The sequence below is a fragment of the Bos indicus genome, chromosome 5, assembly GCF_029378745.1.
Source record: "Bos indicus isolate NIAB-ARS_2022 breed Sahiwal x Tharparkar chromosome 5, NIAB-ARS_B.indTharparkar_mat_pri_1.0, whole genome shotgun sequence".
NCBI lineage: Eukaryota > Metazoa > Chordata > Mammalia > Artiodactyla > Bovidae > Bos > Bos indicus.
This window is the reverse complement of record NC_091764.1, coordinates 93,951,276-93,978,060: the sequence shown is the minus strand read 5'-3', so window position 1 is coordinate 93,978,060 and position 26,785 is coordinate 93,951,276. Positions and strand designations below refer to the sequence as shown.

General features: G+C 42.8%; 1 protein-coding gene across 1 annotated transcript in view; it reads left to right on the top strand.

Annotated features, from left to right (window-relative positions):
• The first annotated feature begins 382 nt into the window (after positions 1-382).
• The window catches only part of DERA (deoxyribose-phosphate aldolase), a 118,983-nt gene continuing 92,580 nt past the window's right edge, over positions 383-26,785 (top strand). The window contains exon 1 of the mRNA XM_019961494.2: positions 383-524. Within this exon, the coding sequence (XP_019817053.2) occupies positions 494-524 (31 nt within the window). The 5' untranslated portion in view covers positions 383-493. The remainder of the gene's footprint in view (positions 525-26,785) is intronic.

Below are 26,785 nucleotides of genomic sequence, written 5' to 3'. Positions count from 1 at the left end.
TTCTCTTCAGGAAGCCTAGGTTAGAAGTCACAGGACTTGGGGGACTCTGGCGTGCAGTTTGGTGGCCTTTTAAAAGTTCGGGGACCACCAATGCCCTTTCAGGTGTGCGGCCGCAGAGCTCTGCTAACGGTAACTGGGAAGAGCTTCTCCTGTCTTGTTTTGTAATCAGGGAAAAGTTTCAAAATGCTTTTTGTTCAGTGCAGTCGGTAACTGAAGTATTTGACGACGAGTTCTCGCAGCCTGATTTGTAGGAGTTTCGCGCCTGGCTGAGAGGACCGAGGAGGCTAGGCGGTGCGATTTTCTCTTTAGTCAAGGGAGTCACGTTCCAGGCATCCGGGGCTGTTCAGTAGTTCCGCCCCCAGATGGGCGTGGCCTGGCGGAAGAGGGGCGTGGCGTGGCGAAGCAGGGGTGGAGCGAAGCAGGAGCTGGAGGAAGAAGGAAGGGCCGTACAGAGGCCGGTTCCCGGAGCCAGCTGAGTTGCGGCCTCTACGACATGTCGGCGCACCAGCAGGGCACGGAGCTCGGTAAGGGCCCGCAATCGCTCCCTCTCCTCTCCATTGCTCTCGATCCCTTGCTTCCTCCAGCCTTGCGGCGCCTGGTACCCTGGCCAGGGGTTCCGGAGGCGAGTGCTAGACCGGTCGGGTGGCGCAGGCGTGGGGGCAGCAACCCAGGAGATTCAACCCTTGGGCACGTGGACCCTGCAAGTCTTGACTCACGAGCCTTATATTTATAATCGGAGGAAGTAATCGGAAGGGATTCGACTTTGATCTTTCAACTCATTCGTTCACCTGGTTGCAAAGAACAACAGCAGTAACCAAAAAAACCCAAAGACCCGCAAACAAACCAGATGAAAACCTCCGTTGCGTATTAACAGAATTACCTTGCGTTATTTAATGCTGGCTTTCCATGGGTTGTTGTTGGCACAGCTCTGTGTCCAGAGCGGTCGTACTGTTGAAAAAGTTGTGAGGTCTCTGGACTATGTGCTGTATGCTAAGTCACTTCCGTCGTGTCCGACTCTGTGACACTGCTGATTGTAGGCTCCTGTATCCATGGGATTCTCCAGACAAGAGTACTGGAGTGGGTTGCTATTTCCTCCTCCGGGGGATCTTCCCGACCCAGGGATCGAACCTGCATCTCTTAAATTTTCTTGCATTGTGAGGCGGATTCTTTACCGCTAGCGCCACCTGGCACTATATAGTCTGTCCTTGGATTATATAATTTAATGGAAATTGTATGATTTTATAGGTACAATGATTTCTAAAAATGCTTGTATTATTTTGCCATTTATTTCATTTCATTGATATTATCAAATATTTCTGGCAAGAAAACCTAGTTTTGATTTTCCTGAATGTGAAAAATTTGTAATTCAGACATAGCAAAACCATGACGGAGCCAAAGGTTAGGGATCTTAGTTTAAGTATGATAGCTTGCTTATCTGTATTCTGAATCTTCACTTTAGCTGTGTGACTTTGGGCAAATAACTTACTCTGCTTAAATTTCTTAATCTGTTAAATGGTTATAATAGTAGCACTTGTCTCATAAGGTGGTTTGGAGATTAAATGAGAGGGTGTTAACTGATACATTGTGAGCACCTAGTAAACTATTATATACCATATACTTACTATTATATACTATTTGTGTGGAGAAGAAAATGGTGACCCACTCCAGTATTCTTGCCTGGAGAATTCCTTGGACAGAGGAACCTGGTGGGCTACAGTTCATGGGGTTGCAAAGAGTCGGAAACGACTAAGTGACTAACACACGCACACATACTATTTGTGAGTACCTAGTAAACGATTATACACCACATATATAGTAAGTATAAGGTATATAATAGTTTACTAGGTACTCACAAATAGTATATAATAGTACTCACAATATGCCAAGTAAGTATACAATAATATAAGGAGAATTCTATTTTTAGGGGCCAATTTTGTGAAAATTAGCTATGAATTTACATAATACATATGGGTACTTTTTTTTTTTCTCTTTAAGTGGTTGTTCTCATTAAACAGCTTGGATTTCATGAGATGGTCCAGAACCATCTGGATTTCATGAGATGGTCGAATGAAAGCTTGTCTTTATGAAGGCAGGTGATTTCCTCACCACATTGAGTCACCTTTACTCACTGCCCTTTAGTAGGTTATATTTTAAACTCAAGTTGTATCTTTGAAATGTGGACTTTAGTAAAAAAAGAAGTTTCCTAGATTGGAAGATCCAGAAAGATGATGGATGGAGGATAAGAATGGGCATAGGCCTTAGTCACCTTGGTATCTTCAGGGTATGGCTGTGACTCTGTTTACCATTTGATACACTACTGTTTCACCAAAACATAGAACTTTTTCTTTCAAGAAGCACAAGTAAACCATTGTTTGCTTTTTTTTTTGAGTTATAATTGACATAGAAAATTTTATTTCCAAGAATTAGAATCATATCCATTTCTTTGTTGAAAAATAACAGTATAGACAAGAGAAAAACAATTGCTGTGTATAAACTTTAGAAAAATTGGTTTTTGTAAACAAAAACCAATTGCTGTGTAGAATAATAGTACATGTAATTTTTATGCAGCTATTTAAATGCTCATAGTTTTGTTTTACTCTCTTTGTTTAAATAACATCAGATATATTTCTTGGATGTTTTTCCTTCACTGGTATTAATCATTAATCCAGGCAGAGATTTAGCCTAAAATGCTAAAATAAGTTATTTGAAATATTTATGTAGTGGGAAAAAATCATTCAGTATTAATTTATGCAGTATATTACTTAGTGTCTTAGTCTTTTGAAATAAACACTAACTTTTTTTTAAAGAAATGAACTTTTAATCCTTTATTGGGTTGGGAAGATCCCCTGGAGAAGGGATAGGCTGCTTACTCCAGTATTCTTAGGCTTCCTTTGTGGCTCAGCTGGTAAAGAATCCGCCTGCAAAGTGGGAGACCTGGGTTTGATCTCTGGATTGGGAAGATCCCCTGGAGAAGGGAAAGGCTATGCACTCCAGTATTCTGGCCTGGAGAATTCCATGGACTGTACAGTCCAGGAGGTTGAAAAGAGTTGGACACGACTGTGTGACTTTCACTTCACACCTTGATTATAATTAGATTATAGATTGACCTATGGTTCTCAAACCTGAGTGCATTTCAGGACCACTGGAAAGGTTGGGCCCCATGTCCAGAGCTTCTGATTCATTGAGATCTCAATTTGTATTTCTAATGAGCTGTCACCTAATGTTAATGCTGTAGGTCCAGGAGCCACACTCAAGAAAGCAAGCACCTAGGCCAAAGCCACAGGCTGCTCAAAAGCTAGACCAGCTCTAGGGTTCTTTTTCCTTCTGATTAGGAAGCCTTCTTCATAGGAAGACACAGATGTCACCTACCCACTTACAGCCAACACTGCTCAAAGAAAAAGATATAATCTATTTAACTATAATCTTTATAGTTCTGTGGTGCACCTTTGGCCCTTTGTTGTTGTTACTCTTTAGTTGCTAAGTCATCTCCAACTCTGTGACTCCATGAACTGTAGCCCACCAGGCTCCTCTGTCTGTGGGATTCTCCAGGCAAGAGTACTGGAGTGGGTTGCCATTCCCTTCTCCAGGGGATCTTCCCAACCCAGGGATCGAACCTGCATCTCCTGCATTGCAGGAAGACTTTACCTGCTGACCTATTGGAAGCCAAGCTCTTGTGTACAGAAAGGAAATTTTCAAAGATTTCTGAAAAACAGAAAAGAAAAAGAAAAAAAACTCCTTGAAAACTGATTTTTAGCTGAGACAGGATGGGGACAATTCTATGAATTTCCTGTTTTGCAGTGAAAAGAAATTGTTTTAGGCATATATTTAAATTGAAATGAACAGGAGCCATGATTACTGAGAAAACTGTTTTGCTCTGTAGAAACGTTTTTTGTAATTCAAGTCAGAACAGACAAGGCAATTTATTTGCTTAAAATACAGATAAAGGAGATCAGCTTTGGATTAGTTGCTAAACCAAGAAGCAAGATGAAATTTTTTTTACGAAATACATTTATTCATCCAAAAGTTGTTATTGAGTAACAGTTGTGAACTGGTTGATATTACCTGGGCTCTAGGGATACAACATGGACAAGGGGAGTCCCTGCCTTCACAGAACTAGGTCCGATGGCTAGCTGCATTGAGCCAAGCTGCAGTTATAATAAGTGCAAATGTGATATGCTGTTACTTTCCATTTATTTTTGTCTTTTAAAGAAATTAGATAGTTATGCCTGCTGCTGCTGCTGCTGCTAAGTCGCTTCAGTCGTGTCCGACTCTGTGCGACCCCATAGACGGCAGCCCACCAGGCTCCCCCGTCCCTGGGATTCTCCAGGCAAGAATATTGGAGTGGGTTGCCATTTCCTTCTCCAATGCATGAAAGAGAAAAGTGAAAGTGAAGTCGCTCAGTTGTGTCCGACTCTTATCGACCCCATGGACTGCAGCCTACCAGGCTCCTCCATCCATGGATTTTCCAGGCAAGAGTACTGGAGTGGGGTGCCATTGCCTTCTCTGAGTTATGCCTAAACTGTACCTTAAATGAGTTACCATAACAGAGAAGACTCTTGAGAGCCCCTTGAACTTCAAGGAGATCAAACTAGTCAATCCTAAAGAAAATCAACCTTGAATATTCATTGGAAGGACTGATGCTAAAACTGATGTTCTATTACTTTGGCCACCTGATATGAAGAGCTAACTGATTGGAAAAGACCCTGGTGCTGGGAAAGATTGAGGACTGAGGAGAAGGGGATGACAGAGGATGAGATATGGCGTCATTAACTCAATGGAGATGAGTTTGAGCAAACTCTGGGAGACAGTGAAGGACAGGAAAGCGTGGAGTGCTGCGGTTTATGGGATCGCAAAGATTTGGACACCCTTATGGCAGAAAGTGAAGAGGAACTAAAAAGCCTCTTGATGAAAGTGAAAGAGGAGAGTAAAAAAGTTGGCTTAAAGCTCAACATTCAGAAAATGAAGATCATGGCATCCGGTCCCATCACTTCATGGCAAATAGATGGGGAAACAGTGGAAACAATGTCAGACTTTGTTTTTTTTGGGCTCCAAAATCACTGCAGATGGTGACTGGAGCCCTGAAATTAAAAGACGCTTACTCCTTGGAAGGAAAGTTATGACCAACCTAGATAGCATATTCAAAAGCAGAGACATTACTTTGCCAACAAAGGTCCGTCTAGTCAAGGCTTTGGTTTTTCCAGTGGTCATGTATGGATGTGAGAGTTGGACTATGAAGAAAGCTGAGCGAGGAAGAATTGATGCCTTTGAACTGTGGTGTTGGAGAAGACTCTTGAGAGTCCCTTGGACTGCAAGGAGATCCAACCAGTCCATTCTAAAGGAGATCTGTCCTGGGTGTTCTTTGGAAGGAATGATGCTAAAACTGAAACTCCAGTACTTTGGCCACCTCGTGTGAAGAGTTGACTCATTGGAAAAGACTCTGATGCTGGGAGGGATTGGGGGCAGGAGGAGAAGGGGCCGACAGAGGATGAGATGGCTGGATGGCATCACCGACTCGATGGATGTGAATTTGAGTGAACTCCAGGAGTTGGTGATGGACAGGGAGGCCTGGAGTGCTGCGATTCATGGGGTCGCAGAGTCCGACACGACTGAGCGACTGAACTGAACTGAACTGAGTGACTGAACAACAGTAACAACAACAAGGGCAATTTCCTCAAAGACTGCAACAACACCTCAAATTGAAAGTCCTCAAATTGAAAACTTTAACATGAATTTATTATTATCATCCAGCCCACAAACTTCAAGTTTAGCCAGTTGTCCAAATAATGTTTGTTTAGTTCAAAAAAATTCACTTTAGTATCGTGTGTTGCCTTGAATCGTCATGTCTCTTTAGTTGTCTTCAGGCTGAAATGATTGCTTTGTGTTTTGTTGACTTCTGCAGCACAGAGGCCAGTTGTTTTAAAGACTGTTCCTCTGTTTCTGTTTGCCATGTTTGTTTTGTGGTTAGATTTAGATTATGTATCCTTGGCAGGAATTTCACAGGAATGATGCTACATACTTCTCATTGCATCCTATTAAGTAGCCCATGATATTGATTTGTCTCATTATTGATGTTCATTTTGATCATTCAATTAAGGTGTTGTCTCCTAGGCTTCACCACTGTAAAGTTACTTTTTAACCTTTGTAATTCATGTGTCTTTTGTGTTGTGGTACTTTGAAACTAAGTACCCTGTTTCTCTGCAAATTTTCCATTTATTTATGTTTGTTTATATTAGTATACATTTGAGGTTTCCTATTTTTTTTTCAAATGGGTTGTAGTTTTTACTATTATTATTTAATATTGAAATTGTTGAGGTTTTGCTGATGGGATTCTCTTTATCCTAGCTCCTCTCTGTTTTTAACATGTCTCATTATTTTTGAAGTACTTCATTCTTTCTTGGCTTAACAAGGTGTTCTAGACTTCTCTTATATTGGATTGGCTAAAAAGTTTGTTCTGATTTTTCCATAACATCTTACGGGAAAGCCCAAATGAACTTTTTGGCCAACCTAATACTTCCCCTGGTGACTCAGATGGTAAAGAATCTGCCTGAAATGTGGGATGCCCAGGTTCAATCCCTGGGTCAGGAAGATTGCCTGGAGAAGGGCATGGCAACCCACTCCAGAATTCTTGCCTGGAGATTCCGTGGACAGAAGAGCCTGGTGGGCTACATACAGTTCATGGGGTTGCAAACAGTCAGACACTACTGAGTGACTACACTTTCACTTTCAATACTTTCCCTGTCCCAGCACTAGAGTCAGCCCTTTCTCCAAGGAATGTTTTTTTCAGTGGATAATGGTGTTTAGAAGCCATGATCTGGGCAGTAGGTGTGGAGACTGGTGTGTCCCTGCTCCTAAGCCCCTCACTTGGTAGAGTTAGACTGTGTACACACACACACACACACACACACACATTTACTTCTATAACTACCTACTTATCATCTATCTATATCTCTCTGTATAGTGAAAACCATGAATTCACACCGATTCTTCCAATTCCAGACCAGCATCACAGATTTATTCAGTTTTTCTTCCTTTGCATGTTTGAAACCCTTCACATGCTGGGTTGTACATACTCCATGCCCAGTAGACGTTCTTCTCAACTTTCTCAAGTTCTGACCCCCTGTGCTGGGCACCTGCATCCAGGCTGTACTCCAACTGCTGCATCAGGCTGCTGCCCACATTGATACCCCCTGGCAGGTGGTTCCCTGGCTCAATGACTCTCCTTGCTTCCCAGGGTGAGGGTAGGGTTTAGGATAATTGTTAGGAGAGGACAGGGACCAGAATACATTTAAAAAATTTATTCTTATTTATTATAAACTTACACATATTAAAAAAAAAAGAGCGAAGTAGAGTTCCTGCTGTTCCTGGCACTTGTTCCTTGTTGCTCATGATAATGGTTAGGCTGCCAAAATGAGCATAGCCTGGTCTCTGCTTTCCTGAAGCTCACAGTCAACTAAAGGAGACTGTCATGTATAAAAAATGATCACAGGAGGATACAGTGGCCATATTGTTGTTGTTATTGTTTAGTTGCTCAGTTGTGTCTGACTCTTTGCGACCCTGTGGTCTGCAGCACACCAGGCTTTCCTGTCTTTCACCATCTCCTGGAGTTTGTTCAAACTCGTGCCATATAGAAGTAATCAAATTGGAAAGTTACAGAGGAATTTACAGGTAGTCCAGAGCAGGTTTTTGGAAAGGATGTTTTGGACAGGGAGTAGTTTCTGCAAAGGAACTGACCCAAAACAGCCTGGCATGTTCCATTAACTATAGGAACCCAATTTTCAGATTTCTAGTGCAATCTTCTCATTCTATAATGACTAACCATACTATTTTAGTGACGAAAGGAGAAAAAAGTCCTTCATATTCTATGTATGAAATTCATACACAGAGTCAATATATAATTATGTACACTTGTAGGTTTTTGAAAAAATATTTTATTTATTTGTTTAGGCTGTGCTGGGTCTTAGTTTCGGCATGTGGACTCATGGCTGTGGGAGTGGAATCTAGTTCCCTGACCAGGGACTGAACTCAGGTCCCCTGCATTGGGAGCTCAGAGTGTTACCCACTGCACCACCAGAGAATTTCCATACTTTTAGATTTTAAATGGGACCTCCTTTTCTGAACTTGAACTTTGATTTTACCTTAAAAGTCTTTTATCCTTTGCTTATAAGCACGAGTGATAAGGCTATCTTTTATTATTCTGATACTATTTTGATAAACGGCTTCCCACGTGGCTCAGTGGTAAAGAATCTGCCTGCCAATGTAAGTGACGCAGAACACGTGGGTTTGATACCCAGATTGGAAAGATCCCCTGGAGGAGGAAATGGCAACCCACTCCAGGATTCTGGCCTGAAAAATCTCATGGACAGAGGAACCTGGTGGGCTACAGTCCATGGGGTCACAAAGAGTCAGACACGACTGAGGAAGCGCATGTGATTCATGATTTTAGTAACTAGAAAGCACTATAAGGGAATCATTTGTGTCTGTGGTATAATTAAATAGTTAACAGTCCTGCATGGTGCCTGCTAAGTTAAAAAAAATAAAGCATCTGAGCTCTGTGAGTTTTAATTGTTAGAAGGGAAGACAGACTTCAAGCGCTCATGTGAAACGGGATGCCTCTGCCAGGAAAGAAAGACTAGTCAGAGAGACAGCGCAGAGAGCCCCGGAGGATGCGGTTTAGACGTGTCACTAGAAATTGTTTAAGTGGAGAGCGTCGGCCCTTTTAAAACACTGCCTGTCACTGGAGGATTGGGTCACCTTGAAATGTGTTCATCTTTGAGTTAAAGGCATGAAAAGGCACTTTGAAATGTTTCAGTTAACTTTGGTGTGTGTCATGTGCGTGTTTGCAGTTGTATCTCTTCTCCGCCCGCCTCAGCCGTTCACAGGCAGCTCCCTGGAAACCAGCGTGGTTGCACGAGAAGGATAAATGTTTCATCTCCATTCCAGCAAACTATACAGACTTTTTTAAAGTGTGGAGACACTCCAGGCTGCGAGTTCTGACTCTCTTTGTAGAGTCAGGCCTTCCTCCCCTAAAGCAGAGTCTGAGATAAAAGCAGCCTCCAGTAGTTCCTTCCTAAAAAGGTGCCACTTAGCTGGTGCTTTGGTTCTCTTGGACTGTGGTTAATAATGTCGGGATTGTGGCCTTTAATGTTGGGTGGAAATAATCCAAATTAACTGCTCTTGTAATCTCGGTTCAGATACGCTTTTCAACTGAGCACCTAGTGGACCCAACTCCTGCCCCATGGCCACAAGGTAGGGGGTGGTGTGTGTGTGTGTGTATGTGTATGTGTGTGAGTGTGTGGTTTCATTCAGTGTCTGGCATGTTTCGGGTAGAGAGACTGTTTATCTCTGATGTAGAAAAGAAAGTCGCTCAGTCGTGTCTGACTCTTTATGACCCCATGGACTGTAGCCTACCAGGCTCTTCCAACCATGGGATTTTCCAGGCAAGAATACTGGAGTGGGTTGCCATTTCCTTCTCCAGGGGATCTTCCTGGCCCAGGGATTGAACCCAGGTCTCCTGCATTGTAGGCAGACGCTTTACCATCTGAGCCACCAGGGAAGTCCCTCTGATGTAGAGATCTATGTATAAACATTACCTAGGAATAGTCAAACACTGTTTTCTAGGAAAATAAACAGTGTCCATGTTTATAAGGCTACTTTTTTTTTTTTTAACATGTCACAGTTTCCTAGCAGGAAGGCCTCTTAGGTATCAGTTTAACATCCCTGTGTTACAGACGAGTAAATGGAGAACTAAGGAAGTTAAACCTGTGGGCACATGACTGTTGCAGGTGGTACTGGACATGAAGCTCTCTCTTTGTTGATTTATTCCAATATGCAGCATTACCTCCCTCCTTGTTAGACAGAGAAGGGAAAATATTGTATGAGCTCCCTTATATGCAGAATCTAAAAGGAAATGATACAAAGGAACTTATAAAACAGACTCACAGACTTAGAGAATGAACCTACGGTTGCTGGGGGGAAGGGATAGTTAGGGAGTTGGGGATGGATATGTACACACTATTATATTTAAAATGGTTAAGCAATCAGGACCTTACTGTATAGTACAGGGAACTCTGCTCAGTGTTATGTGGCAGCCCGGAGGGGAGTTCAGGGGGAGAATGGATATATGTATATGTATGGATGAATTGCTTTGCTGTTCACCTAAAACTATCACAATATTGTTAATTGGCTTTACTCCAATACGGGCTTCCATAGTGGCTCAGTAGTAAAGAATCTGCCTGCCAATGCAGGAGATGCAGGTTTGATCCCTGGGTTGGAAAGATCCCCTGGAGAAGGAAATGGCAACCCATTCCAGTATTCTTGGCTGGGAAATCCCTTGAACAGAGGAACCTGGTGAGCTACAGTCCATGGGGTCACAAAGAGTCAGACTGGGTGGCTAAACAACAACCCTCCAATATAAAATAAAAAGTTTAAAAGAGGCAGATTCCTGACCTCTACAGTAGCTTTAACTATACATATGAGAGGAGAAGCCCAGGAACTTGCATTTTCACAAGCTCCCCAGAAGGTTCTTAGGAACACTGCAGATTCAGAACCCTGCAGTAAGCCAGAGTGACCCAGATTAATTGGAGTTTCAGAGAACCTTCAATGACTGTTCAGTTGGCGTGTATCCACAGGTTTTGCATCTGTGAAGGGCTGGTGGTACTGTGCCATTTTCTGTAAGATGTTTGAGCATCCACAGATCTTGATATCTACAAGGCTCCCAGAACCAATCCTGTGGATACCAAGGGATGACTAGATTATTTTTTGATAAATCCTTTTTATGTCACTTTTGCCTTAATATTAATATCTTTATATGTCATAGTTTTTTTTTTTTTTTTTTAATCTTTGGTTAGCTAAGTTTCTGTAAGCAAATTTGGGGAGAATTTATCCTTTTATTTTCTAGTTGAAATATGTTGCATCATGTCTAAAGCATATTGTGAAGGCAGTGTTGGAAGCATCAGGAGTGTAGGACAGTTAAGTGGGTGTATTTATCTGAAAAGTGCATTACATCTGAAATGGAGCACATTTTATTCAAATAATGCCTCTGGCTAATAGAAAAATGTGATTAGTGGTCTTTGTGATGATTTTGGAAACTGACCTGAGAGCATCTTCTCCATGATCTCAGAGACTGGAGGGGACAGACCCTGAAGATATAATACCCAAAGACATGGTGTTGTCTACCACAAAGAGTAATTTAGTTAATTTTCTGGTGGGAAAACGAACATATTCGTATTTCGTTGGAGATTACACATTAAGTTTGTATTGTGGACTCAGGGAGGAAGAGTACAATCCTCTTTACACTTGTATTTGGTAAAGTAGCTCCAGCTCTGTGCATTTTGGCATTTTTGAGGGGAAATTGTTTTATTTTCTTCAGTATTTAAGGAGGAACTTAAATGCTTCTGATAATTTTTTAGAAAGAAAGCAACATATTTCAGTCTTCCATGTCTCTCTAAGCAGAGTTTATTTTTCTTTTGCAAAAAGTGTTGATTCTTTCAGGAAGTAATCATTATTATACTCTCAAATCCTTCTATCCAGCACAAATATGTAGAGTAACTAGTGTATATTCAGCATTGTTGTGTCTTTGTGAAAGAGACCAGGGCCGTACAAGTTGGGATGTCCCACCCTTGAGAAACCTCTTCATCAAACTTTAAAACTGGGAAAGCATAAAGCTTCACTCTGGCCAAGGAAAGCAGACTTGGCTCATCCTTGGGATGTGCAATTGCCCTGTTTCAAATCATGAACCCATCAACATGGTATTTATTACTGACCTTTGGGTAATCATTTAAAAGTACTGTGGGAAATCTCTTGGGTGAGACAAATGAAGATCTCGCATGGGTTTTTATCAGTGGCAACACCTCATGGATCTGACTCCAGGAAGCAAAAGTCACCATTTCAGTCTGCAGAGGAATATTGATTGACTAGTTATAGTATTACACTGCTGCTACTGCTGCTGCTAAGTCGCTTCAGTCATGTCTGACTCTGTGCGACCCCAAAGACGGCAGCCCACTAGGTTCCTCTGTCCCTGGGATTCTCCAGGCAAGAATCCTGGAGTGGGTTGCCATTTCCTTCTCCAATGCATGAAAGTGAAAAGTGAAAGTGAAGTCGCTCAGTCGTGCCCGACTCTTAGTGACCCCATGGACTGCAGTCTACCAGGCTTCTCCGTCCATGGGATTTTCCAGGCAAGAGTACTGGAGTGGGGTGCCACTAGTCATTACATAAAATAGAGAAGTTGTAGAAGTTAGTGTTTAATATGCAGAGTCCAGGCAATAAGCATTGGTGCTAATGTGGAAGATGTCTTAGAAACAAAGCAGAGTTCTCTCTGCTTCTGAAAAAGAGTGCAATTGTTTTGATGCTGACAGTAGTACTTTTACAAGCCAGGTAAACTCAGGCAGCCTACACAGTGAATGTCCAGGGATCTGTGCTTGGCTGTGTATGCTTCACAAGCTTTATGCATTGTGGTTTTTCTGGAAAGCACACAGAATTAGGACCCAAGCATTTTGGTCCTTACCCTGGCAGCATCTGGCTATGTGACCTTGGTAGGGGACTCCAGTGCACTGGCTTGTACTTTACAAGTTGGTGAAAAGGATGCATGACAGCATACATTTATCTATTGTAGTAATTGTGCCACTGTAGGGGGGACATTGATAATGGGGAGAGTATGCATTATGGTGGTTTTTGTTTCTGACTGTTTGCAACCCTATGGACTGTAACCTGCCAGGCTTCTCTGTCCATGAGATTTCCCAGGCAATAATACTGGAGTGGGTTGCCATTTCCTTCTCCAGGGGATTCTCCCAACCCAGGGATTGAACTCAAATCTCCTGCATTGATAGGTGGATACTTCACCACCAGGGAAACCCAGTGGGGCAATCAGGAGGTGAAAAATAGGTTTACCAACCAAAGTACATCATGAGAAATGCTGGGCTGGAAGAAGCACAAGCTGGAATCAACATTGCCGGGAGAAATATCAATAACCTCAGATATGCAGATGACACCACCCTTATGGCAGAAAGTGAAGAGGAACTAAAGACCCTCTTGATGAAAGTGAAAGAGGAGAATGAAAAAGTTGGCCTAAAGCTCATGGCATCTGGTCCCATCACTTCATGGGAAATAGATAGGGAAACAGTGGAAACAGTGTCAGACTTTATTTTTTTGGGCTCCAAAATCACTGCAGATGGTGATTGTAGCCATGAAATTAAAAGATGCTTACTCCTTGGAAGGAAAGTTATGACCAATCTAGATAGCATATTGAAAAGCAGAGATGTTACTTTGCCAACAAAGGTCCATCTAATCAAGGCTATGGTTTTTCCTGTGGTCATGTATGGATGTGAGAGTTGGACTGTGAAGAAAGCTGGGCGCCGAAGAATTGATGCTTTTGAACTGTGGAGTAGGAGAAGACTCGAGAGTCCCTTGGACTGCAACGAGATCCAACCAGTCCATTCTAAGGAAGATCAGTCCCAGGTGTTCATTGGAAGGACTGATGCTAAAGCTGAAACTCCAATTCTTTGGCCGCCTCATGGGAAGAGTTGACTCATTGGAAAAGACCCTGATGCTGGGAGGGATTGGGGGCAGGAGGAGAAGGAGACAACAGAGGATGAGATGGCTGGACGGCATCACCGACTTAATGGACATGAGTTTGAGTAAACTCCGGGAGTTGGTGATGGACAGGGAGGCCTGGCGTGTTGCGATACATGGGGTCGCAAAGAGTCGGACATGACTGAGCGACTGAACTGAACTGAACTGAATTCTTTCAAAACTGGAAATAGGAATGTCTATTAACATCTGTTAAAATGAAAGTGAAGTCTCTCAGTCGTGTCTGACTCTTTGCGAACTCATGGACTGTAGCCTACCAGGTTCCTCCGTCCATGGAATTTTCCAGGCAAAAGTACTGGAGTGGGTTGCCATTTCCTTCTCCAGGGGATCTTCCCGACCCAGGAATTGAACCTGGGTCTCCCGAATTGCAGGCAGATGCTTTACCACCTGAACCACCAGGGAAGCCCTATATCTGTTAAAATTTCATACCAAATAATTGAATAAAGTAAATATACTTTATGCTCTAACGATTCTATGTACAGCATCCTAGAAATAACTTTGAGTTTGGAATCACAGAGACCTGTTTAAATCTTAGTCCTGACATGTGCTGTATGACCTTGGACAAGTAATTTAATCTCTGAGCTTCAGCTTCCTTGGTGGGTCAGATGGTAAAGAATCTGCCTGTGATGCAGGAGACTGAGGTTTGATCCTGGTTGGGGAAGATCCCCTGGTTTTCCAGGGGAATGGCTACCCACTCCAGTATTCTTGCCTACAGAATTCTGCAGACAGAGGAGCCTGGTGAGCTACAGTCCATGGGGTTGCAAAGAGTTGGTCATGAATGAGCGACTGACACTTTCACTTTACACTTTTTCAGTTTCTTCATCTATAGAATGGACTAAATGCCTTCGTGGCAGAATTAGTATGAATATTCAAAGAGAAATATAGTTAAATCACCCTTAACTTGATTAGTGGTAGCCATTATTCCAGTGATCTTCTGAAAATATGGCTTTCATTATTACTTCACCTCCTCCTCTAAAGGCTTGCTTAATTTCCTTTGCTGTTTACCACTCGTCTCCAAAAGTCCTTTGCCTTCTCTTATGGCACCGACTGATTTCTGTCTTGTGTTTGCGTTTTGTAGTGATGCTTTATAATTATTATTTTTGGCCATGCCTCATGGCTTGTGGTATCCTAGTTCCTTGACCAGGGACTGAATCCCCACCCACTACAGTGGAAGCTCAGAGTCCTAATCACTGAATTACCAGAGAATTCCCTGTTGTGATGCTTTATTAATATCTATGTTTGTTAGGTCTCTACATCCCTCATATTACTTGTTGTTGTTCAGTTACTCAGTTGTGTCCAACTCTTTGCAACCCCGTGAACTGCAGCATGCCAGGCTTCTCTGTCCTTCACTATCTCCTGGAGTTTGTTCAAACTCATATCCATTGAGTTGGCAACGCCATCCAACCATCTCATCCTCTGTCATCCATTTCTACCTTCTTGTTCTGCGCTCAATCTTTCCCAGCATCAGGGTCTTTTCTAATGAGTTGGCTTCTGGCATCAGAGTACTGGCCAGAGTAAACACCCTGGGAAAGATTGAAGGCAGGACGAGAAGGGAACGACAGAGGACGAGATGGTTGGATGGCATCACTGACTTGATGAATGTGAGTTTGAGCACGGTCTGGGAGATGGTGAAGGACGGTGAAGCCTGGTGTGCTGTAGTCTGTGGGATCCCAAACAGTCATACACAACTGAGTGACTGAACAACAAAAAACTGGATCTTCCACTTCAGCATCGGTCCCTCCAATTCAGGGTCGGATCCTGGATCTTTAACCTCTGGGTAATCGAGAGTCAGCTCACGTTAGGGATTTTCCTTATGAGGCAGGGGAAATTTTTACTCTGGGGCACCTGCCTCTTGCTGCAAGTTCTCCTTACTCCTGCAGTATATGGAGGGTGCCTCTCCCTTTGTTTAAAAGCTGTCTGGGAAATCTCCTTGGTGGTCCAGAGATTAAAAACCCACCTTGCAATTCAGGGAACTGGTTGATCCCTGGTTAGGGAACTAAGATCCCACATGCCATGGGCCAGCTAAGTCTGCACACTGCAACTAAGACCCTATGCAGCCAAAAATAAGAGTTCCTTTTTTTAAAAAAAAACGTTGTCTGGAATAAGAACAGAAAATTCCCTCCTCACCAATGAGTGAGTGATTGATGATGTAGAGAGTTCCTTTTCCCCAGGAAAGGTAACTTTAATAAGTACCAAGGAGTGACCCTTTAGTTGTGTGGTTTGTAACATTTAACCAGGGGGAATATTGGGTGGCTGGCGAGGAACCTTCTCGCTATTGCCTGCCATTTTGACTTCTGTCCACTCTGTGTTTGATATAGTTGACCTTGCAGAAGATCTCTCAGGCTTCCAGTCTTCCGTAGCTGTTAGATCCTCCCCTGCAGAAGGGAGCAGCCTTGTTTGTAAAACTTGGACCCAGCTCCTGTGGAGAGCTGACTCAGTCACGTGACTGCCTCAGGAACTTCCGGTTCTGGTGCGGCAGCGGGGGTGGCAGTGGGGGGCCTGTGTTCCTGCGGGTACACCCTGAGGGGGACCGCTTCCCCAATGTTTCCCAATGACGAGCATGGCCTTGGAGATGCTCTTCTAGAGCTGATTCAGCTGAACTTCCGAGTTGGCGCATCAGATCCCTTCTTGTTTAAAGTAGGGGTGATTTCAAGTTGTTGGTGATGTGTCCCAGAGTGTCTGGTAAAAGCAGCACCCTTGTTAAAATCCTGTGCCATCAGAGAAGTTCTTCCTGGGGAGAAACTGTGGAAGGCGATCAGCTGCTGCTGCAGGAGGCAGAGTTTTGATTATGCAGCAGGAGGTGGGAATTGTCTAACTTCCGTTTTGAGCAGAGCTTCCTAGGCAGTGTTGACAGTCACTGTGTTTCATCACGTGATGGGGACGGTTGGTGTGTTTGTTTGGGAGGCTGCATCAGCTCCAGCCCTGCCTGCTTACCGGCAGGGTGTTTTAGCACGTGTTAGACGCCTGCTGTTTAAGGGGTACAGCTATATCCCAGGCTTCTTCTGCATGTGTGTAGATATGTGTATTTACACACAGATAAAGGCATTCCTGGAGAGCAGGAGACTGGTATGTAGGGCTGTGGAAAGCATTTGATATTTTCTGTAAATCAGAGGATATTGAGAAGGTGATATAAGGCATGTATGGTACATAGAGTAGCTACGCAATAAATGTTTCTTTTTTCAATTTTTCTTTCAAAACTTCATTCACTTCACTTCAAAGGATGATGTCCCAGTTTGAGAATTTGGGTATGTAGTTGTAACCCACTTAGGTTAAATTTTTCTGCAAATAAATATGTATGTTGGGATGGTTACCCACTTAAGTATATAGCCTCTTTTTTGGAAGGAGATTGGCCTTTGAAGTCAGACTGCCTGGGATTCGAGTCCTGATTCTTCTACCTATGATTTTTGAGTTTTCACAGCTAAAAATATGTGGTGGATAAAAGCTGGGTCACAGACTGAAGATTAAATGAGGCATTATGTGTAGGGCAGCTGGCATGGTGCCTGGAATGTGGTGAGCTATGGTAAGGGTTACTTAGCCTTCTCTTTACAAGAGATGTAACAGAAATGTTGAAAGGTTTTGACCTTAATGCTCAAGAATAACTGGTTGTGAACAAGAGCATTGCCGATTGGAGTATAACATGGGGTTGTGAGGGAGAAGTTCAAAGGATCTAGGGCACTTGGAGGCCTAGTGTATGCTGGAGTCTAATGTTGAAAGAAGGTATGTAGTCAATAATGCCAACTCTTTGTGGCTCCATGGACTACAGCCAGGCTCCTCTGTTCACGGGATTCTCCAGGCAAGAATACTGGAGTAGGGTGCCATTTCCTATCTCAGGGTATCTTCCCAACCTCCTGTCTCTTGCATCTCCTGCTTTGGCAGGTGGGTTCTTTACCACTAGCACCACCTGGGAAGTCCTTTCTAGTGACTTGCTTCTCTTCCTTTGGAAATGTCTTAAAGGTAGCTATCATTTGGAGGTCCCCCCCCCGCCAAACCGCCCCAGAAGGGAATTTATCCATCCCAAGTTCTTTTATTTTTCTAATTTTTGGAGGGTGATCAGCATCTTTGAAAATTGTTAAATAACCAGACTACAGAGTAAGTGTTTATTGGCTAAGTACCATTGATGTCATCCAGTAACTGTTTTAGGCAAATAATCCCAGACAAGTCAGTTCAGTCCAGTTTACTTCAATTGCTCAGTCATGTCTGACTCTTTGTGACCCCATGGACTACAGCACCCCAGGCTTCCCTGTCCGTCACCAACTCCCAGAGCTTGCTCAAACTCATGTCCATAGAGTCGGTGATCCTACCATCTCATCCTCTGTCTTTCCCTCCTCCTCCTGCCTTCAATCTTTCCCAGCATCAGGATCTTTTCCAGTGAGTCATTTCTTCGCATCAGGTGGCCAAAGTATTGGAGCTTCAGCTTCAGCATCAGTCGTTCCAGTGAATATTCAGGAATGATTCTTTTAGCATTAACTGGTTTGATCTCCTTGCAGACCAAGGGACTCTCAAGAGTCTTCTCCAACACCACAGTTCAAAAGCATCAGTTCTTTGGTGCTCAGCTTTCTTTATGGTCTGACTCTTACATCCATACATGACTACTGGAAAAACCATAGCTTTGAGTAGACCAACATTTGTCAGCAAAGTAATGTCTCTGCTTTTTAATATGCCTTTTAGGTTTGTCATAGCTTTTCTTCCAAGGAGCAAGTGCCTTTTAATTTCATGGCTGCAGTCACCATCTGCAGTGAGTTTGAAGCCCAAGAAAATAAAATCTGTCACTGTTTCCATTGTTTCCCCATCTATTTGCCATGAAGTGATGGGACCAGATACCATGATCTTAGTTTTTTGAATGTAGAGTTTTAAGCCAGCTTTTTCACTGTCCTCTTTCACTTTCATCAAAAGGCTCTTTAGTTCCTCTTTGATTTCTGCTGCAAGTGCTCATCTACTATTTTTGTTTTGGTAAAAGTGGATATTGGTTTCAAAATCAAAATACACAAAGTTTAATAGCAAAATTGTGGTGATTCTCCTTAGGACATTTAAAAAGTATTTGCCTGAAAGGTGAAGTGTCAGGAATAATATGAACTCACAAACTTTAGGAAATTAGTTTACGCCCCTGTTAAAATATGTTCTTCATAACTTACTACATCTTACCTTAAAGACAAAACATAAAAGTAAATGTTCCTATACACAACTATGTATACAGTAGATAACAAATGAGGACCTATTGAGTATCACAGGTAACAACTCTACTCATTGCTCTGGTGTGACCAAAGTGAAAGTGAAAGGTGCTCAATCTTGTCCGACTCTTTGTGACCCTATGGACTATACACTCCATGGAATTCTCCAGGCCAGAATACTGGAGTGCATAGCCTTTCACTTCTCCAGGGGATCTTCCCAACCTGGGTTTGGATCTGTCCCAACCCAGGGATTGAACCCAGGTCTCCCGCATTGCAGGCAGATTCTTTACCTGCTGAGCCACAGGGAAGCCCAAGGATACCAGAGTGGGTAGCCTCTCCCATCTCCAGCAGATCTTCCCAACCCAGGAATCGAACCAGTGTCTCCTGCATTGCAGGTGGATTCTTTACCAACTGAGCTATCAGAGAAGCCCTATAGTGACCTAAATGGGAAGGAAATCCAAAAAAGAGGGGATATATGTATATGTATAGCTGATTCACTTTGCTGTACAGCAGAAACTAGCACAATATTGTAAAGCAACTACGTTGTTTAGTCATTAAGTTGTGTCCGACTCTTCTTCGACCCCATGGAGTGTAGCCCTCCAGGCTCCTCAGTTCACGGGATTCTCCAGGCAAGAATATTGGAGTGGGTTGCTATTTCCTACTCCAGGGGATCTTTCCGACCCAAGGATCGAACCCATGTCTCCTGAATTGGCAGGCGAATGCTTTACTACTGAGCCACCTGGGAAGTCCCAAAGCAACTCCAATAAAAATTCAAAAAGAAAAAGTAAATCTTCCTGGGCAAGCTCATGTATTGCCTTACATTCACAAGTGGGACGTGTGTTATGAGAACAGAAGGACAGGGCAGGAGTAATGGGGGAATTGGTTTCAGGAAAAATAAGTATAGGTTTTAAGTAACTGTTGAGTTCCATTAACGTATTTATTCTTTATTTTTGGAAGGGAGCTTAACATACTTGTTTAAACTGAAATGAAGTAGCTTTTATTCCTGTTTTAAGTTCTGTTCTGCAGCCTTTAAATTATGCTTATACTTTGATGGGATTAGTTGTGTGTAAGTCTGTTCTAACATTTAAGTATCCTTGCAGATACTAAGTTGTGTGACTGGCATGACATCCAGCAGAGGTGCAGCTTTGTGAATAATGTTTTCTATTAAAAAAAAATGCCAAAGGCCTTTTGAGACACTTTTAGATTTTAATTTAGGAAAGCCTGTCATCCAGTCTCTCATTGAGAGGAAAGAGTTAAATAGGTTTTCTGTGAGGCTCTTAGCTCCTAGAACAATCGATCAAATCTTCTCAAAGGACTGAGAGATGGATCTTTACCCAACAGGGGGCCAAAGTTTTCCAGCTTCTTGATGAATTTCTATGAGGTCTAATGATTCCTTTTGAACACTGGGCACACTTTGGGGCTTGGAGAAACTCTGATAAGTTTTCCCAAAGTTCATTAAATTGAAAGGCTAACTAAGTATTTGGACATACTTAAAACCAAATGTGGTTTAGTAAGCCTTATAGGGTGTCTTTATGAAAGGATATAGTGGTAAAATCAAGATCTTGGCAAGGAAATGTCTTGTAATATGGGAAATTTTGTCGATTAGCGAATTTATTTAAGATGCTAATTTGTCTAAAAAACATGTGCTTTCCAAATTCAAAAAGCCCATGTACCTTCCCAACTTGCTTTGCCCGGAAAGGGTGTAGATAGAGGCTGAAAACCAGTGCTTGATTTAGGCTGATAGAATAAGTCTGTTTCATAAAGGTGAAAAATAAGGTAGAATGTCAAAGAAACTGTAAAGGACCTTTTGTCTTCTTGCTTCTTAGATTTTTTTTCTCCTATCCTTACAAAGCAAAGCGTCGGTGATATGATGAGATGTCAATTATCATGTAAATCCATATGTTAAGTCCAAGTCCAGAATGTGAGCCCTGGTGGTCTATAAGCGTGGAGAAGCTTCATCTTTTAGGAGTATAATGGTATACTTCCTCATGACATTTCTGAAATCGAAGGAAAATGAAATATAGGAATGCCTTGTTTTATTGTACTTTATTGTACTTGGCAGAAGTTGTACTTTTTACAGAGTGAAGGTTTTTGGCAATTTTGCATTGAGGAGGTCTACCTTCACCATTTTCCCCACAGCATTTGCTCATTTCTTACCTCTCTGTCATGGTTTGGTAACTTTTGCAGTGCTTCAAACTTTTTCATTGTTATTGTATTTGTTATGGTAATCTGGGATCAGAGATCTTTCATGTTACTTTCTAATTGTTTTGGGGCCCTATGAACCATGTTCATAGCAAACTTCATCAATAATTGTTGACTGTGTTCTGACTGTTCCACCGACCTGCCATTCCCCCATCTCTCTCCGTCTCCTCAGGCCTCCCTATTCCCTGAGAGTAAATAGTATTGAAATCAGCCCAATTAATTACTCTATGAGTGTGCGTGCTAAATCACCGTAGTTGTGTCCTACTCTTTGTGACTCTGCCAAGAGGGGTGTCCTTCCTGGGATCACAAAGAGTCGGATATGACTTAGCGGCTAAAATTACAATCATAGTAACAAAGAAAGGTGAGGGAGCTGCAGAAGAAAAGTTTGAAGCTAAAGAAACTATCTCCTAAACATCAAAGTGCAAGGTGAAGCAGCAAGTGCTGATGCAGAAGCTGCAGCCTGAAGGTGGCTTCACTGAACAATAGATTTTCAACTTATAAATGATATGAGAAATGATGTCTGTCCTGGGAAAATTCCTCCCAGTGTTTGTATCAGTAAAAAGCTCATTAGATGCTTTTGGGGGCATGGACGGGGCTTATCCACCATAGGATGGTTCTTCTGGGCTATTTCATTGAAAGACTCTCAATTGTTCAATAATTCTTGGTCTTCTCTTGGCTTGGTCCATTTCTGTTCAGGTGAATCCTCCAATCTCTTTCCTGGGGGGAACATAAGCTAGATGGCTACTGTTCTTAAAGTGGAGGGGAAGCAAGCTGGTGGTGGCTCTGGATATCAACCTTCACTGTTCCCTTCTATCTGCTCTACTATAATCTTGACGACAGAAATAGTACAAGGTGTTGGGGGAGCACGTTAGCAGGGTCACCTAATCTATGTGGGGTGACATGGAAGGCCTCCTCGAGAAGGATTAAGCTGGTATCTGCAGGATGAGAAAGGAGCCAGCTAGGTGAGAATGAGGGGAGAGTATTCTAGGCAGCATGTATGTATGCTCAGTCGCTGAGTCATGTCCGACTTTGTGTGGCCCCATGCATTGTAGCCCACCAGGCTCTTCTGTCCATGGGATTTCTCAGGCAAGAATACTGGAGTAGGTTGTCATTCCACTCTCCAGAGGCTCTTCCTGACCCAAGGATCAAACCCATGTCTCCTGCATTGCAGGCAGATTCTTTACCACTGAGCCGCCTGGGAAGCCCCGTTCTAGGCAGAAGGTTTATACATTTATTTGAGTAGATGTGTCTTGTAAGGGGGACCAAGTAAGTTGTCAGTTTGTTATAGTAGTTCATATAATCAGAAGAACAGCACCAGGGATGTAATACCAAAGGCACTCTTTCTTTTGGTGGTTAGTTATATTAACTAATTAATGTACTTAGTCGCTCTGTTGTGTCTGACTCTTTGCGACCCCGTGAACTGCAGCCTGCCAGGTTCCTCTGTCCATGGAATTCTCCAGGAAAGAATACTGGAGTGGGTTCCCATGCCCTCCTCTAGGGGATCTTCCCAACCCAGGGATGGAACCCAGGTCTCCCTCCTTGCAGGTGGATTCTTTATCATCTGAACTACCAGGGAAGCCCAACTAATTAATACCATGTCCTTTTCAGATATGTAAATAACAGCAATGAGGTTCTAAATGAAATGTTTGCTTAAGAATCCAGATTTAAACTTACTGCATTGGGTATGAGAAGTTGGACTTTGTGAGGAGTTGAATGATTACATTAGTTGCAAGTTTTTCTTGTTAGTTTGTCTGTTGCTTATTGACTTTGTCTTCTGGATGTCACCTGAGATTTGTTGGTGCGTTTTTGTAGTGGTAATATGACTGATTAGACTAGTTTTAAGCAGATACTGAAATTTATATTAGCTGTTACGTATACTCTTTGCGACCCGGTGGACTGTAGCCTACCAGGCTCCTCTGTCCAAGGGATTCTCCAGGCAAGAATACTGGAGTGGGTTGCCATTTCCTTCTCCAGGGGGTCTTCCTGACCCAGGGATCGAACCCAGGTCTCCCGCATTGGAGGCAGACACTTTAACCTCTGAGCCACCAGGGAAGCCCATACTATCAATCTTGGCCTTTCGGGAAATGTTCCCAGCCTGTCTTTCAGGCTTTGTTTCTGTTTCTCTCCGATATGTTTTCTTGATTCTTCAGAAAAGAAAAGAAGTTTAATTTTCCCTAAAAGATCATGGCATCTGGTCCCATCACTTCATGGGAAATACATGGGGAAACAGTGGAAACAGTGTCAGACTTTACTTTTTGGGCTCTGAAATCACTGCAGATTGTGATTGCAGCCATGAAATTAAAAGACGCTTACTCCTTGGAAGGAAAGTTATGACTAACCTAGATAGCATATTTAAAAGCAGAGACATTACTTTGCCAACAAAGGTCCATCTAGTCAAGGCTATGGTTTTTCCAGTGGTCATGTATGGATGTGAGAGTTGGACTATAAAGAAAGCTGAGCGCCGAAGAATTGATGCTTTTAAACTGTGGAGTTGGAGAAGACTCTTGAGAGTCCCTTGGACTGTAAGGAAATCCAACCAGTCCATTCTGAAAGAGATCAGCCCTGGGATTTCTTTGGAAGGAACGATGCTAAAGCTGAAACTTCAGTACTTTGGCTACCTCATGGGAAGAGTTGACTCATTGGAAAAGACTCTGATGCTGGGAGGGATTGGGGGGAGGAGGAGAAGGGGATGACAGAGGATGAGATGGCAGGATGGCATCACCGACTCGATGGACATGGGTTTGGGTAGACTCCGGGAGTTGGTGATGGACAATGGGGCCTGGCGTGCTGCGATTCATGGGGTCGCAAGGAGTCGGACATGACTGAGTGACTGAACTGAACTGAAACTATATTTGAATTGAATTCTTCCACCCCAGGGTCTCACTTAGAATGCAGCTCTTTGGCTTCTCAGCTGCCCCACCCTCCCCTTATCTCTACCCCTTCACAGCTGTTGGGGTGATTCTTTCAGCATGGCATTTTTTTAGTTCCTGTACCAGCAGACTCTCACTTTCTCTCTTTTTTAAAGAGGGACTTTTTTTTTTTTTTTTGATTTGGCTGCACCTTGTGGCATGTGGAACCTCAGTTCCCTGACTAGGATGCAAAAACCTGTGCCCCCTGCATCGGAACTTGAAGTCTTAACCACTAGATGGCCCGGGAAGTGCAGATCGTCACTTTCTCTTAAACTTTCATAGCACTGTGTCCCTTGTTTACTCATTAAAAACGTAGAGTAAGACCTAAGGTCCTATTTCTACTCTTATTTTCACATCTTTTGGTTGCAACATATCTATAATTTTGGCCAACTCAGGAATTTTGGCATCTAGTGTGCTGTGCTGTGCTGTGCTAAGTCTCTTCAGTCATGTCCGACTCTTTGTGACCCTATGGACTGCAGCCCACCAGGCTCCTCTGTCCATGGGATTCTCCAGGCAAGAATACTGGAGTGGGTTGCCATGCTGTCCTCCAGTGGATCTTCTTGACCCAGGGATCGAACCCTCGTCTCATATATCTCCTGCATTGGCAGACGAGTTCTTTACCATTAGCGCCAATTGGGAAGTCCACCTAGTGTGATAGGGCTTACTAAATCTGTTTCTAGCTGATTTGAATGGAGATTCCTTTTTATTTCCCCTGTGATCTATCTTCAAGTTTTCACAGTCATATATTAGAGAATATATGTAAACGTTCCAAGTTATCCTCATTCTAAACATCTTCAGAATGTCCCCATTTTATTTGTATCTTCGTTTGGCATTATATTTGATATCAAAGGCAAAAGAGCCTACCCATTTGGCCCTATTGCTTTTTCCCATTTAACCATTTTTTTAAACTATTTTAAACTAACTTTTATTTTTTTCTCCCAGATTTTGAGAAAGTAAGTGTTCATTATGAGGCTTCCCAGCTGGTGTTAGTGGTAAAGAACCTGCCTGCCAACAACCCACTCTGATATTTTTGCTGGGAAATCCAATGGACAGAGGAGCCTGGTGGGCTATAGGCCTTAGGGTCACAAAGAGTTGGACACAACTAAAGTGACTTGGGATTGGCCCTGGTGGTTCAGATGGTAAAGAATCTGCCTGCAATGTGGGAGACCTGGGTTCGATCCCTGTGTCAGGAAGGTTCCGCTGGATAAGGAAATGGCAACCCACTCCAGTATTCTTGCCTGGAGAATCCCTGTGGATAGAGGAACCTGGTGGGCTTATAGTCCGTGGGGTTGCAAAGAGTCAGACATGACTGAGCAACTAACACACAAGTGACTTAGCGTGCACACATGTATTCATTATAATGACTGTTGGCAGAAACTGGGCTATAGTTCCCTCTCCCCACACCCTCCCACCCCGGACTTCCTATTATGTCTAACATACCAACTGATCAAATAAATTCATAGTAGTTCTCCAGTACTTCACAGGTGAAGTCCTCTGGCTAAATTTCAAGATTCCCTGTGACTTTATAGCACCTTACTTTACTCCCAAACAGAACTTTTGGTCATTCTTAATTGTTCTGTGAACAAGCCATCACCATTCCCATATTTGGTCTTTATTCATATTATACCCAGTATGTGCAATGTCTTCCCTCTCCTCGACTTGTAGTTCATTTCTCCTAATCTATCAGTGCAGGTGGACTTGTTGGAATCTTCCTGACTGTCCTAGTCTTCTCATAGTGATGGATTTGGAGCCAGAACCCAAGCTCCTGCCTTGTTCTGCACTGCCATGCCCTCTGTTTAGCATTCCTGCTCAGATCCACTGAATGATGGCTGTCACACCAAGCTGGCCGTTTCTTTCCTCCTTGTCAGCAATGTCCATAAACAGCCATCCATGGTTTTCCAGCTCCAGACCCAGTGATGCTCATATCATAGAACCAGAAGCTAGAATTCCTTTCTTCCAGGGCACTGCTGTGTCTCCAGAGCTGATACGCCTTACACTTTGGTTAATCTCTATCCTTGGCAATCTAGTACAAGGCCTCAGTAGATGGCCTGCGGGTTTGGTCGCGTTACCACTGTGCTGTTTAAGTTTTACAGTGAACTCACTCAGAACTCTAAGTAAATTAAAAACGAAAAGGGCGGGGAACTATTGGATATTTTAACTGCCTCTTTCTTTGACTTCTTGGTTCAAGCCAACAGTATATTTCTCAAACAACTTTGATATGTAGACTGCTGAGGAAAGCTATATGGTCCCAACCTGGCAGGTTAAGAGTTCTTTGAACTAGTTAATGAAATGCTTCATACTGGGAACCTGGAGAAATATCAGCTTAGTTTCTGAAAAGCCTTTTGATAATGCTTCCCTTAAGGGTTTAAGAAAAATGCCAACAGAGTAAAAAGTATTGCTTTTTTCATAGATTTCAACATATTTAAACAATAGCAAAAAAGAGTACAAAGGAAAAACTGCTGTTCTTTGCCCAGGGAGGTCAGTCATTGGTTGATACCAGTTTTATTATGGCAAATTATACTGTTAGTGCTAACAGAACTCTTTGGGGGAGAGCTTAGAAAGACAATTGATGGACATCAAGTTAAAGATATTTTGAAAAGTGAAAAATGTGTTAGCTTTGTAAATACACTGAGGTGAATTTAAAAACATGGGCACCCACTGCTATGATATTTTAACCTGTAGAGTTTCACTGTAATTTTTAGAAACAAATGTTGTTGATGTATGTTTAGGATGCTGTAGCAGAAATACCGTGGAATGTGCAGCCTATAAGAAACAGAAATTTATTTCTCATAGTTCGGGAAGCTGGGAAGTCCAAGATCAAGGTGCTGGCAAATTTGATGTTGGATGAGAACCAGTCTCCTCACTGGTGGCTGTTTTCACTATAAACTCACGTGGCAAAGGGTCAGGGGATCGCTTTGGGGC